The sequence below is a fragment of the Acomys minous genome, assembly GCF_964271855.1.
Source record: "Acomys minous genome assembly, chromosome: 3".
Lineage (NCBI taxonomy): Eukaryota > Metazoa > Chordata > Mammalia > Rodentia > Muridae > Acomys > Acomys minous.
Window position 1 is genome coordinate 103,015,878 of NC_140485.1, and position 12,867 is coordinate 103,028,744.

General features: G+C 47.3%; 1 protein-coding gene across 1 annotated transcript in view; it reads left to right on the plus strand.

The window, feature by feature from the left end:
* The first annotated feature begins 5,071 nt into the window (after positions 1-5,071).
* The window catches only part of DCBLD1 (discoidin, CUB and LCCL domain containing 1), a 75,559-nt gene continuing 67,763 nt past the window's right edge, over positions 5,072-12,867 (plus strand). The window contains exon 1 of the mRNA XM_084777323.1: positions 5,072-5,304. Coding sequence (XP_084633449.1) covers positions 5,220-5,304 — 85 coding nt within the window. The 5' untranslated portion in view covers positions 5,072-5,219. The remainder of the gene's footprint in view (positions 5,305-12,867) is intronic.

Consider the following 12,867-nt stretch of genomic DNA (forward strand, 5'->3'; position numbering starts at 1 on the left):
CTGTGGTGCCTATTAGCATACCAAAGTGCATGGTGGCCTCCAGGTTCACTAAGTACTGGTGGCTCCTCTCAGTTTTTCCTACCCCTACCCCCTACCCTAAACTTATCTAGATCATGGGCATCCCTCCCCTCTACATCTTATTCCTATAGAACCCTATCATTTCAGCCATGTGCCCTCTTGCGCCACTTGCCCCCTCTCTCTTTTCCCTCTCTCTTGACCCCTTTCTGTGGTTTGAAGTTGGCTCCCATAGGCTCAGAGGCAGTGCCACTATTAGAAGGTGTGGCCTTGCGGGAGGAAATGTGTCACTGGGGTGGGCTTTGAGGTTTCAGATGATCAAGCCAGGCCCAGTAGTTTAGTCTCTCTTCCTGCTGCCTCCCTATACAGAGGTAGAACTCTCCGGCTTCTCCAGCACCCGATCTCCCGGCATGCCGCCATGTTTTCTGCCATGATGGCATGGACTGAGCCTCTGCACTGTAAGCCAGTTCCAATGAAATCTTTTTCTTTATTAAGAGTTCCGTGGTCATGGTGCCTCTTCATAGCAATAGGGGCCATAACTAAGACAGCCCCCTCTCTTGGTCCCCTCTCTCAGTCTCCTTTGCTCCTGTGTGCTTCCTCTCTTATCCACCCCCCCCCTCCTCTATGGCCAGGTCCAGTCTTCATCATCCTTGTTACTTTTCTACTGCTGTGATAAGACACCATGACCAAGGCAACTTACATAAGAGAGTTTGTTTGGGGCTTACAGTCTCTGAGGGTTACAGTCTGTTCTGGTTTGAGTGAGAATGGCCCCCATAGGCTCTCTGGGAAGGATCAGGAGGTTGATGTTGTTGAAGAAGGTGACAGCGAGTGGGTTGTGTAAAAGCGCATAACATTCCCAGTCAGCCCTCTCTGCATCACACTTTTGGAACAAGATATAAACTCTCAGCCACTACTCCAGTGCCAGGTAGGCCTGCCCGACGACTGCTACGCTTTCCACCATGATGATCACAGACTCTCAATCTAACAAGGACAGTTATTTGGCTAAAACTTTGAAAGTAGGAAGCAAAGGATGTGTGTGTGTACATATATATTATATGTATATAGAAATATTGTTAGGATCCTGAATGCGCAGAGGAAAATACCCCAGGCTCTAATACCAAAGCATCAAAGAACATTTATTCTGCAGAAATCCAGCATGCTGGGATCACCACTTAGACAAAATGGTTGGTTAGGCTTATTTCACCAGACCCTCTCAATATATATGTATATATCCTCCTTAAGACTGCATCATACTTTTTTTTTTTTTCAGTTTTTTGAGACAGGGTTTCTCTGTGTAGCCTTGGTTGTCCTGGACTCTCTTTGTAGACCAGGCTGGCCTTGAACTCACAATCTGCCTGCCTCTGCCTCCCAAGTGCTGGGATTAAAGGCGTGCACCACCAAGCCCAGCTTTTTTCTTTCTTTCTTTCTTTTTTAAGATTTATTTATTATGTATACAATGTTCTGTCTGCAATTACAAATGTATACCAGAAGAGGGCACCAGTACTCATTATAGATGGTTGTGAGCCACCATGTGGTTGCTGGGAATTGAACTCAGGACCTCTTGAAAAGCAACCAGTGCTCTTAACCTCTGAGCCATCTCTCCAGCCCATGGCTTTTTTTTTTTTTTTTTTTTTTTTTTTTTTTTGAGACGTGGTCAATGTTGAGATCAGGCTATGCACTACTCTAAGTTATTACTACTGTATGAAACAGTGCTTATTTTTAAAGGCTGTGCATTGCCTTAAAAGGCACCATTTTTTTAAAAAAATAGAGGCAGGCAAATCTCTGAGTTCTAGGCCAGCTTGGTCTACAATGAGAGTCCAGGGACACCCAAGGCCACACATGCAGAGAAACCCCATCTTGAAACACAATCAAACAAACAAACAAAATATCTAAATAAAATTTGAAAGCTTCCAAAAAGGATTTATTTTCATTTTATGGTATGACTTTGCTGACATGTATCCCAAATGCTGGGACTGCAAATGTGTGTGTCACCACACCCAGCTTTGTCTGCCTTTCTTTGAGATGGGACATCACTCTAGAGCCCAGGTTGTCAGTGAAGTCCTACCTCTGCCTCTAGAATGTTGGAGTCACAGGCCTGTATCACCTGCTTGGCTCCTGTGTTTTTACTTAGCTGGGTGGAGTTGGTCCTGAAGCTGGCTGGAAACACCTTTATCTACCATCACTCTCACTGTCCACTGTGTGTTTTCTTCTGGAGAGATTTTCTTTCTTATTCAAGAAAGGGATCATAAAATGGAAGTCAGAGGGTCCAGTTGGATTTTCCTTCTTCCAGACAGGGTTTCTCTGTGTAGCCCTGGCTGTCCTGGACCCTCTTTGTAGGCCAGGCTGGTCTCAAACTCACAGTGATCCACCTGCCTCTGCCTCCCTAGGGCTGGGATTAAAGGCGTGTGCCATTGCACCAGGCCTTTAGTTGGTCCTTGCTACCAGATCCTAAGTGTTTCTCTTTCTCTGGCTGAGGACTGCAGTGCAGAAAGATAAACTATTCCTATTGGCTGAGACGGAAAGGTCACCGGAGCCCACCTGGCTCCATGGATTCCTGGTTGGGGAACAATGCTCCTCATTATCTTTGCTTTGTTAACATCCACAGCGCCAAATGTGTTAAGAGCCAGGCAGCAGCTGTCCAAATTCACTTTCTTAGAGATAAATTTAAGAGCCAGGCGTTGGGCGCACACCTTTAATCCCAGCATTTAGGAGGCAGAAGCAGGTGGATCTTTGTGAGTTTGAGGCCAGCCTGGTCTACAGAGTGAGTTCCAGGACAGCTAGAGCTATACAGAGAAACCCAGCACGTGTGGGGGAGTCGGGTAGGGGGGGTGGTAGGGAGGGGGAAACGAAACTTAAAAGGTGTCTCAGCAGATAAAGGGTTGGTAGCTGACCTGAGTTAATGAAAAAAACAGAAGGAACTGTCACAGACTGCCCTCTCCTCCACACATAAGGACCCATGCAGACACACAAAACAAATAATGTAAGTTAAACTTTTTTGAGACAGGGTTTCTCTGTGTAGCCCTGGCTGTCCTAGACTTGCTTTATAGACCAGGCTGGCATTGAACTCACAGATATTCCCTTTGCCTCGGCCTCTGGAGTGCTAGGATTAAAGGCATGCAGTAGTATGCCCAGCTTATAACTTAAAAGTTTGGTTTTTGTTTGTTTGTTTGTTTTGTTTTTTGAGACAGAGTTTCTCGGTGTAACAGCTCTGGCTGTCCGGGACCCAGTCTGTAGACCAGGCTGGCCTCAAACTCACAGCCATCTGCCTACCTCCGCCTCCCAGCTGCTGGGATTAAAGGTGTGCACCACCACGCCCAGAGTAACTTTAAAGTTTTAATAAAAAGTCTGTCATGGTGGCCAAAATGAATCATAGCACCTGGGAGAGAGACGCTACATAGATCCTGCCTCAAACAAAACAAAACAAATCAAAACAAAAAATTACTTTTTGACGAGAAGGCAAACAAAAAAGAAGTGAAGTTCCTTATCGAGGTAACTTTTTAAGGTGTGTGTGAAAAGATAGTCAATGAAAGTAAATTTACTTCTGATATGAACATAAGCCTACGATTTAAGTAACTCCTTTACACTCCAGATCCTTATCTACGTATTTATTTCCTCTCTGTGACAACCCGGAAAAGTTAACCTGAAGGCAAGAAGCGAATCTGTCCTGGTCCCGAGGCTAGTTCTGGACTCAGAGCTCCCTTATCTTCCCTTGGGAAAGGTAGGATTCTGTCCTCTGAGGTTGCTACAGGGGAGAGTGCAAAGTCCACTGCCCAATCTCACCTTACATCTCAGAAGTTAACGTGTAAACCCGGCAGGAAGGTGCAGGCCTGTATTCCCCTAGCTTTCCAGAGGTGGAGGTAAAAGGATCAGAAGTTCAAGGTCAGCCTCCTGCAACTAATCAAACTCAAGACCAGCCAGGCATACAAGAGAACCCCTCTTAACACGGATGACAGACAACAAACCTCAATCTCAAAAAAAAAAAGGGGGGGGGCGAAAAATTGGACACACCTGCCAACTAGGGTTGCAGTCGGGCAGTAGATTTCTAAGATCACGTGGCCTTGGAGAGTCTGACCTTCCTCAGCCGCCTAGAGTCCCCTCCCCCATTGCACCTCTAAGTGTAATAATTCTCAGAGGCCGCAAGGCGGGGCGAGGCAGTCGAAGGCTGTGGCTTCGGAGAGGAAGGTCAAGGGGACCTAAAAGGGACACAGCCTGTAAGCAGGAACGCTTTCTCTGTCTTGTTTCACCACCAGGACCGCGACTGAACTACTACTCCGCAGGAGCCTCCAAGCTCTTGAGCAGGTCCATCCTGCCTCTCTCAAGACTTTCCCCATCGCCCTCCCGTGGTGAGCAGTCACTGCTCTGTCCGACGTTTTCAGGACTACACATCGATTGCCGCTTCAGGCCACGGACTCACCTGTCTAAGGAGCCCCAGTCACACAGGCCTCTTTCCGCCCTTTAATCCTCTGAACAACCAGGTCATGAACTCAAGTTCTCGGCCTTTCGCACTCGGAGGCAGCATTGGGCCCTGTTCCCCTCTCTCCAACCATCTAATTAGATCTCCCCAAATGTGCTCCAAGTACAATCTCCGTGTCACCGACTGAGATTTGTACTGAGCGATTTAAAAAAAAATTCTGCAAATGCCACGTGAATTTAATCACCCAGCCATGTAAAGACAGTAGCGCTAAACAACGGAATGAGAGAGAGAGAATATATGAATGAATGAATGAATGAATGAATGAATGAATTGACTCGAATTGTGTTTTAGGGCCACCCGCATCATCCCATCCGATTTTGGGTGCCCGGCATTGCCTTGGTAGACCAGCTCTTGGGTGGAGCTGACAAAGTACGGAAGGGGCGGAGTCCGTGAGCGCCGCCCGGCTTCGGGCGGGACTGCGCGCCAGGTGAACTTTTGATATCGGTGTTCACGTGGATCTGGGCAGGTGGCGCGCGGGGGAGGAGTCAGGGGAACGAAACTGGGCGATCCCCCTTGTGCGGAGGCGGGTGGCGCCGTGGGTCACCGCCGGGAGGGGTGGGCGGGGCCGGGCGGGGCGGACACGCCCTCTCGCTGGCGCGGGCGGTACTGAGGGATCGGTGCCGGGTGTCCGCGCCGCGCCGGGCCGCGGAGGAGGCTGCCCCAAGCGGGCAGCGGCGGCTCTGGGCCGGTCTGGGAGGCCCATCCTGCGGGTCTGGAGCCCGGCGGGGCCATGGGGGCCGGGGCCGGTGGGCCGAGTGTCCTGGCGCTGCTGTTCGCCGTGTGCGCTCCGCTCCGGGTGCAGACCGGAGAGCTGGGTGAGTGACCGCGGGACCCGTGGCTCCTAGAGGGCTGTGGGCCTTGGGGGGAGTCTGCGAAGGGGGCGGGCGGTCTCCGCCAGGCCGGGGATGGGCTGAAGTCAGCGAGTGAGTTCCTGTTGGCGCCCCCAGAAACCCCTTCCTTCCCCCCACAAATGAGCACGGCAGCTTGGCGCCTGTTCCCCGGCTCCCTGCGCGAAGTCCCCCGCCCGGCCCCTAGTTCCCAGACTTCCTGACCCTGGCGGAGGGTACGAGTTGCTGGGCCCCGGGTCCCAGCCTCTGCCTGAAGTTGGGGTGCTTCTGCGGGGCCTTCCCGGAGCAGGCTGCAGACGGGACCCCTGCCGCCTCTCGGGTCTCGGACTGGTGACCCGAGTTGGAACCTGGGTATTTGGTGTTTGAGGGAGTCAACTGCGGCCCAGGGGCCCGGTTGGGTCTTTGGCTTCCAGAGCCACGGAATTTACTCTTGGTCCACCAGATTAAAGCAGGAAACTGGTTTCCCAGCCCTACTTGCCTCTACTTCATTAATCTGTTTTAATTCGTTCTCCTTGCATAGGAAGCGCCACTTTTTTTTTCTTTTTCTTTCAGTTTTTGCTTCTCTTGCTTTTGCTCTTCTTTAACTGGGGTTTATTAATGGCAGCGCGTTTATGTAGACTATTTGGATCCCGCCCACGCTATGCTTCTGAAGATAAACCCATCGCTGGGATTTTTTTTTTCATTGACCAAAGTATTCGTTCAGCAAGCATTCAGCATGTTGGTGATACTAAAAACACGAGACAAAAAATGTAAAATTATTTTGTTTAGAGTTACTGTAGCACAGTCTAACCTGTGTTAGATTTGCAATATGTAAGCTCTTATGAATCCTTTATAAACGTGCTATTTTGTTTTGTTTGTTTGTTTGCTTGTTTTTGGTTGTGCTGGGGACCTCTGTGCCAAGCAAGCCTTCAACCAAACTATATTCCAGAGGCTGAATGTTTTAAATGTTGAAAACACGTTCTCAATTCGATGTTTGAAAATGTATCATTTTACATTTATTTGTTATGGGTTTTTAAAAAGATTTATTTTTCATTTTGTATGCTGGTGTCTGGGTTCAGGTATATGCATGTGAGTACCGATGTCCACAGAGACCCGAAGTGTATGGTCTCTTGGACCTGGAGTTAGAGGCAGATATAAGTCTCTGGGTGTGGGTGCTGGGTACTGGGTGTGGGTGCTAGGTGCTGGGAATTTTGCTTCTGTCTGCTGAAAGAGCAGTATGTGCTCTTAACTGATGAGACATCTCTGCAGCCCCATTTTTCAAATGTTTAATTTATTGTTATTATTACCCTTTGCAGTTGAAGACAGGGCTTTTATTTTGTACCTCAGGCTAGCCTGAAACACCTATGGAGCACAGACTACTCTTGAATTGATGGCCATCCTCTTTAATCTCCCTGGTGCTGGGATTACAGGCATGAGACACCATATCCAGCTCAATTGCTTTTTTTGTTTGGTTTCTGGCTTCCCTTATTTCTTTTTTTAAAATTTTACTTCATTTTAAATTATGAATGGGGGGGGTATGTGCTTATGAGTGTAGGGACCCTCTGAGGCCAGAAGCCACAGACCTCCCTAGGGCTGGAGTTACAGACAGTTGTGATCACCTGATCTGGGTGCTGGGAATGGATCTTGGCTCTCTGCAAGAACTATATGATCTCTTTTAACTGCTGCAGCCCATTGATTTCTTTCTTGCTTTTTTTTGTTGGTTTGTTTGAGACAGGGTCTTGTGTAGACTTCCTGCCTCAAACTCAGTGTTTAGCCTGAACTCCTAGATCGTCTTTTCCTCAGCCTCTGAAGGTGGGCTTACAGTGGTGGAAAGGCACTTTTCCCTTTGTACATCTGTGAGGCCGCCTCACAGCAAGTCCTCCCATGTGAAAATGCTTAACCTGGGCGGGGCGAGCACTTCACAAGTGTGACTGTTTGGGTGCTTCCGCAGCTACTTGTTTTAGACCTTGTTGCCGATGACTGTTGGAAAAAGATGCTGTCGTTAAGGTTATTGTGGGACAGCCTATGCATTTAGGAATTTAAAATAAAGGAGTACTATCAGGGTGTGGAGCTGTGCACCTTTAGCTGAGGCACTTCGGAAACAGAGGCAGGAGGATTGCCTCCCAGTCAAGGCTGGTCGGGGTTACATAGTAAATATCCGGCCAGTCAGGGCTGCATTGCAAGTCTTTGTCAAAATGACAACCAACCAAGCTGGGTAGCGTGGCGAACACCTGTAAGGACAGCCAAGGCTATACAGAGAAACTCTGTCTTGAAAAACAAAACAAAACAAAAGCTGAGCATGGTGGTCCTCGCCTTTAATCCTAGCCCTTGGGAAGCAGAGGCAGACGATCACTGTGAGTTCAAGGCCAGGCTGGTCTACAAAGTGAGTCCAGAACAGCCAAGGCTAACGCGGAGAGACCCTATCTAGAAAAACCAAAAAAAAAAAAAAAAAAAAAAAAGAAAGAAAAAGAAAAGGCACTTGGGATATGAGTATTTTTGGGTTTTTTGTTTTGTTTTAAGATTTACTGATTTATTATTATGTATACAATGTTCTAACTGCATGTACAACTGTAGGCCAGAAGAGGGCATCAGATCACATTACAGATGGTTGTGAGCCACCATGTGGTTGCTGGGATCTGAACTCAGGACCTTTGGAAGAGCAGGTGGTGCTCTTAACCCTCTGAGCCATCTCTCCAGCCCCGCCCCCTTTTTTTGTCTGTGTATTACATGTATACGGGTGTGGAGATAAGAGAACAATTTGCAGAGCTCTTTCTACCAGGTGGATTCCAGGGACCAAACTCATGTCCTCAGGCTTTTCAGCAAGCACCGTTACGTCTCCTAAGCCCTCTTTTTGTTTTTTCGAGGCAAGGCCTCACTCTGTATCCCGGAATGGCCTGGAGTGCACTACATAGCCAATCTGGCCTCACACTTGCTGTGTAACCGAGAAGGACCATAGGTTCCCAATCCTCCTCTTCCCATCTCCCAAGTGCTAGGACTGCAGCCTGCACCACCACCATCACACATGCCTTCTATGAGTTGTAAAGCAGTTCTCACGGCTGTAGTCTTCCGGAGAGTGTGGCAGTCCAGTTTTCACGTGTTAACACGCATACTGACTTTAGGTCTAAGAGATTTGCTCCGGACTCTAGGGGTTTCTGTTGCTGTGAAGAGCCACCATGACCCTGGCTGCTGTTGTTTTGAGACAGTGTTTCTTTGTGTATCCCTGGCTGTCCTGGAACTTACTGGATAAACCAGGCTGGCCTCGAACTCACAGAGATCCATCTGCCTCTTCCTCCCAAGTGCTGGGATTAAAGGCGTGTGCTGCCACGCCCAGCATATGGGGCCATTTTCATTCAATAGTATCTGGAATGAAATCAGGGTTTAGATTACTAGCCTATCTTTGTTAAGAACGTACTACATTGACTTGAAACTTTGTTGCTCCTGGAGGGTGGGGCTTCCTTGTTCTGCAGTCTCCTAGACCTGGGTGGCTGCCAGTATCCATGGAAGCTTTGCAGCTACAGCCCCCTAATCTTATTTATTGGCTATGCCTTTTTTTTTTTTTTTTTTAAACCACAGAATGTGGCTGTGTGGCTCAGGCTTAGCTTTGTAGCTCAGGCTGGCCTCAGACTTGCTATCCTTCTGCCTCAGAATCCCATGTGCTAGCATTACAGGCATGGGTCACCATACCATGTCTCCACCTAAGTTATTTCTGATGCTAGTCAGTTATATTATTTGAATTTTTTATGTTAGGGTCTGGTGGCCTCAAGAGGCTGCAGTGATTCTTTTCTGGCTGCTGCTTGCCTTTACCCTGCTTATATCTAGTTTTTTTTCTTTTTCTTCTTAGTTTTTCTTTTCTTTTCTTTTTTCTTTTTTTAATGTTTAGCTTTTTGAGACAGGCTTTCTCTGAGTAACATCCCTGCTGTCCTAGACCTGGCTTTGTAGACCAGGCTGGCCTTGACCTCACAGTGATTCGTCTGCTTCTGCCTCCCAAATTCAGGGATTAAATGCCAGTGCCACCATGCCAGGATTATATTCAGTTTCTTAAAATCTGACCTTCCCCAGTACACTCCCCCAGCACTGTTTCTTTTCTGTTGCCTGTTCACTGGGACTAACTCTCTTGAGGTTCTGCATTTCTGTAAACTGTTTCAATTTTGAATGATACATAAATTGCTCATTTGTACTGATTCCATTTGTATCAGTCTATAATCTTGGATTTAGTTCAGCCTTATTACCTTGATAAAGTTCTATAGAATAAAATGCACATAACTCTTTTTTAAAAATATTCTTTACTTATTTTTTGACAATTTCATACATGTATGTAATGTATTTTGATCATTTTCACCCCCTTTGCCCTTTCTTATTACCTCTGACCCTTTCTTTTCCCCAACAAGTCCCCCTTTTACTATCATGTTTGTTTGTTTCAATCCACTGAGTTAGAGTTGCCTGCATGAGTGTGGGTCTGGGGTTAATTGTACTATGGGTGATTTACCAGCATCTTCACCACTGAAGAAAAATGGCTTCTTTTTCCCAGCAGCCTATCTACCTAGCTCCTCAGCCTGAGGTAGCACCTCTTTGTTATCCATCACAGAATTCCTGGCTTACTCTAGTGCAGGTCTCCTGCAGGGTACCCACAGCCCTGTGACTTCTGAAGCGTCAACACCCATGTTGTGCCAGAAGACAGTATTCGGTAAAGCTCATGCCCATCCCTTGGATCTTACTTTCTTTCCAAAGGGCCCTTGGTTGTTGTGATGGAATCTAAAAAGCCTGGTTCTCTTTTCACCAAAGCATGTGCATATGGGGAGTCCAGATTTCCTCCTGGTGATTTTGTTTGTTTTGTTTTTCAAGACAGGGTTTCTCTGTGTAGCCTTGGCTGTCCTAGACTCGCATTGTAGACCACGCTGGCCTCAAACTCAAAGGGATCCACCTGCCCTCCTGGTGATTTTAGTATAGGCAAAAATGAAAACAAGCAACTGGTAATTTGAAGATCAACTCCTGGATACTTACAAAATAGCTTTAAAAACCACGACCAACTCCTGGTTTATTGCTTAAATACAAGTTTATTCTGGCACCTTCTGCACCACTGTTCCTTCATGTAGACCTTCCTTATGTAGACTCTATCTGTCCAGGAAAGAGTCCGAGGCTCAGCCCTGCAGGTTAAGTTCCTGTCCCTGACATCCTTGTCTTAAGCGTCTGATAGACACTTGGTGAATATTTCTGAGCTGAACCAGTCTCCTTGTGTTTTGGAGACACTTTCAAACCATTTCCTAATTAGTGGAAAGAGCGTAATGAAGTTCTTTATGTAGGTACATCTGCTGCTTCCACTCATTAATTGTGCTCCCTAAGCCCCGCTCCCTCGCTCTCTCAGCATGCTTAGCTCTGTATGCAAGGATGCCTTTGCCATGCAAGCAGAGCACAGAAGGGAATGTGCCACCAGCAGCAGCAGCGCCAGCCCAGAGCCCTGGGCTCCGTGGAGTGAATGCTTTGCAGGATTCAGAAACGTTGTTGTACCTCCTAGAATCTGGCAACAAAAGGATGCCATGCTCCAGAAGTCAGGCAGCGAATCAAAGGATGTCCGTGAGGCAGGATGGCAGGATGGCAGGATTTGAACCCTGGATCATGTTCCACATGCTTGATTAGCATTGCACAATTTGAGCCCTTTAACTTTGTTTTAACAGAGTTGAAGATCATGAAAACCCCACTCTTTGAGTCACACTTCTGCAGGGTGTGGCGTCATACTTCTTCCGGATGGTGGTGGCGCACGCCTTTAATCCCAGCAGAGGCAGGGGCATTGCTGTGAGTTCCGAGGCCAGCCTGGTCTACAAAGTGAGTCCAGGACAGCCAAGGCTATGCAGAGAAACCCCGTCTTGAAAACAAAACAAGAAACCCTGTCTCGAAAAACCAAAAAAAAAAAAAAAAAAAAGATAAGAAAAACAACAACAACATACCCCCACCCCAAATTAAAGTTGCACCTCTGTCATTTATCAAATTATGGGATGTGTTTCTTTGTTGTTTCTGTTATTATTGTTTGATTTGTAACCGAGGGTGGTCTTGAACTCTCTTGTTCCTCGTAAAGATGACCTTAAACTCCTGCCCTGTCTGTCTTGTAAGAGATGGGGAGGCACCCCCCCACCATAGCTGGGTTTTGTTGCTGTTTTTATTTTTTCCTTGCATATGCTAGCTTCTTTTGTCTTGTTTTGTTTTGTTTTGAGACAAGGGCTCACTTTGTAAGCCCTGGCTTGCCTTTAACTCCCTGTGTAGAGCAGGTGCTGGTATTACAGGCATGTGCCACCACTTCTAGCCTTTATGTATTTTTATGATGCACAAGAAAATGAATTCGTTGCAGTCGTTTTAGTTGTGTTAAGGTAGGAACAATGATGACAAAACCCTTATTTATTTATTTTTTTGTTTTTGGAGACAAGGTTTCTCTATATAGCCTTGGCTCGCTGTATAGACTACGCTGGCCTCAAACTCACAAAGATCTGCCTGTCTCTGCCTCCCGAGGGCCGGGACTAAAGTTGTGCGCCACCATGCCCGGCTGACAAAAATGTCTTTAGAGAAGCACGCTTTGTATCTGTTTGGATTGATCCTTCTGTTTGTCCACATCCTAAAGCGTTAATGCAGAGACCCCCCTCTGTCCTTGTTGGAGGGATTGGTTGCTTTCTCTGGCTCGGAGGCAATGCCTGTAACCTGCTGGACGTTGCATTTGAGCACACAGTCAGGCCTCACTGCTCAGTCGGTGCTTTATTTTTGTTACCGTCTATGTTATCTGTACTGTCTATATTGTCCATCACAAGCAGTGAGCGTGACATGGGTGGCCATCATACACCGATAATCGCATTGTGCCCATCACGCGTTCATATGTGTGTGTAATCAAGCTTTCCCATTCTTCCTTTCCTGTTGGCCCAGATTCATTACCTGATGTGTCTCCCTGTACTCAAGCCTGTCTACTTCCTGCTTCTTCAAGATGTCAGGCCCCTTCTACCGCAGAGCCGATGCGTGCACTGTGTGTGCGTGTGCCTGCGCCGCCGTGTCAGACCACTTGTCTCCTGCCACCTGTCCAGATGTTGCCACCAGGGTGAACCGTCTCAACCACTTGAAGCCCAAAGCTCCGCATTTCCCCTTTCTTCCTTCCTTTATGTTTTCTTTTCTTTCTTTCTTTCTTTTAGATTTATTTATTATTTATACCGTATTCTGCCCACAAGTGTGTCTGCGTGCCTGAAGAGGACACCAGATCTCATTGTAGATGGTTACGAGCCACCATGTGGTTGCTGGGAGTTGAACTCAGGACCTTTGGAAGAACAGCCAGTGCTCTTAACCTCTGAGCCATCTCTCCAGCCCTGCCCCCCCTTTATGTTTTCTTGAGAGCACTTGCCCTCTTCACATAGCAAGTACCAGTTTATGTTTTTATTAATGTATTTGTCTTTCCTCCTCCTGGACTGTAAGGTGTGTTGAATAGTACCTGGTGCACGCTCAGTAGGGCTGCATGCTCACTGCAGATGGGGTAAGAAGGCAGTGAAAACACACACTGTCTCTTGCAAAGGCCCACATCTGAGT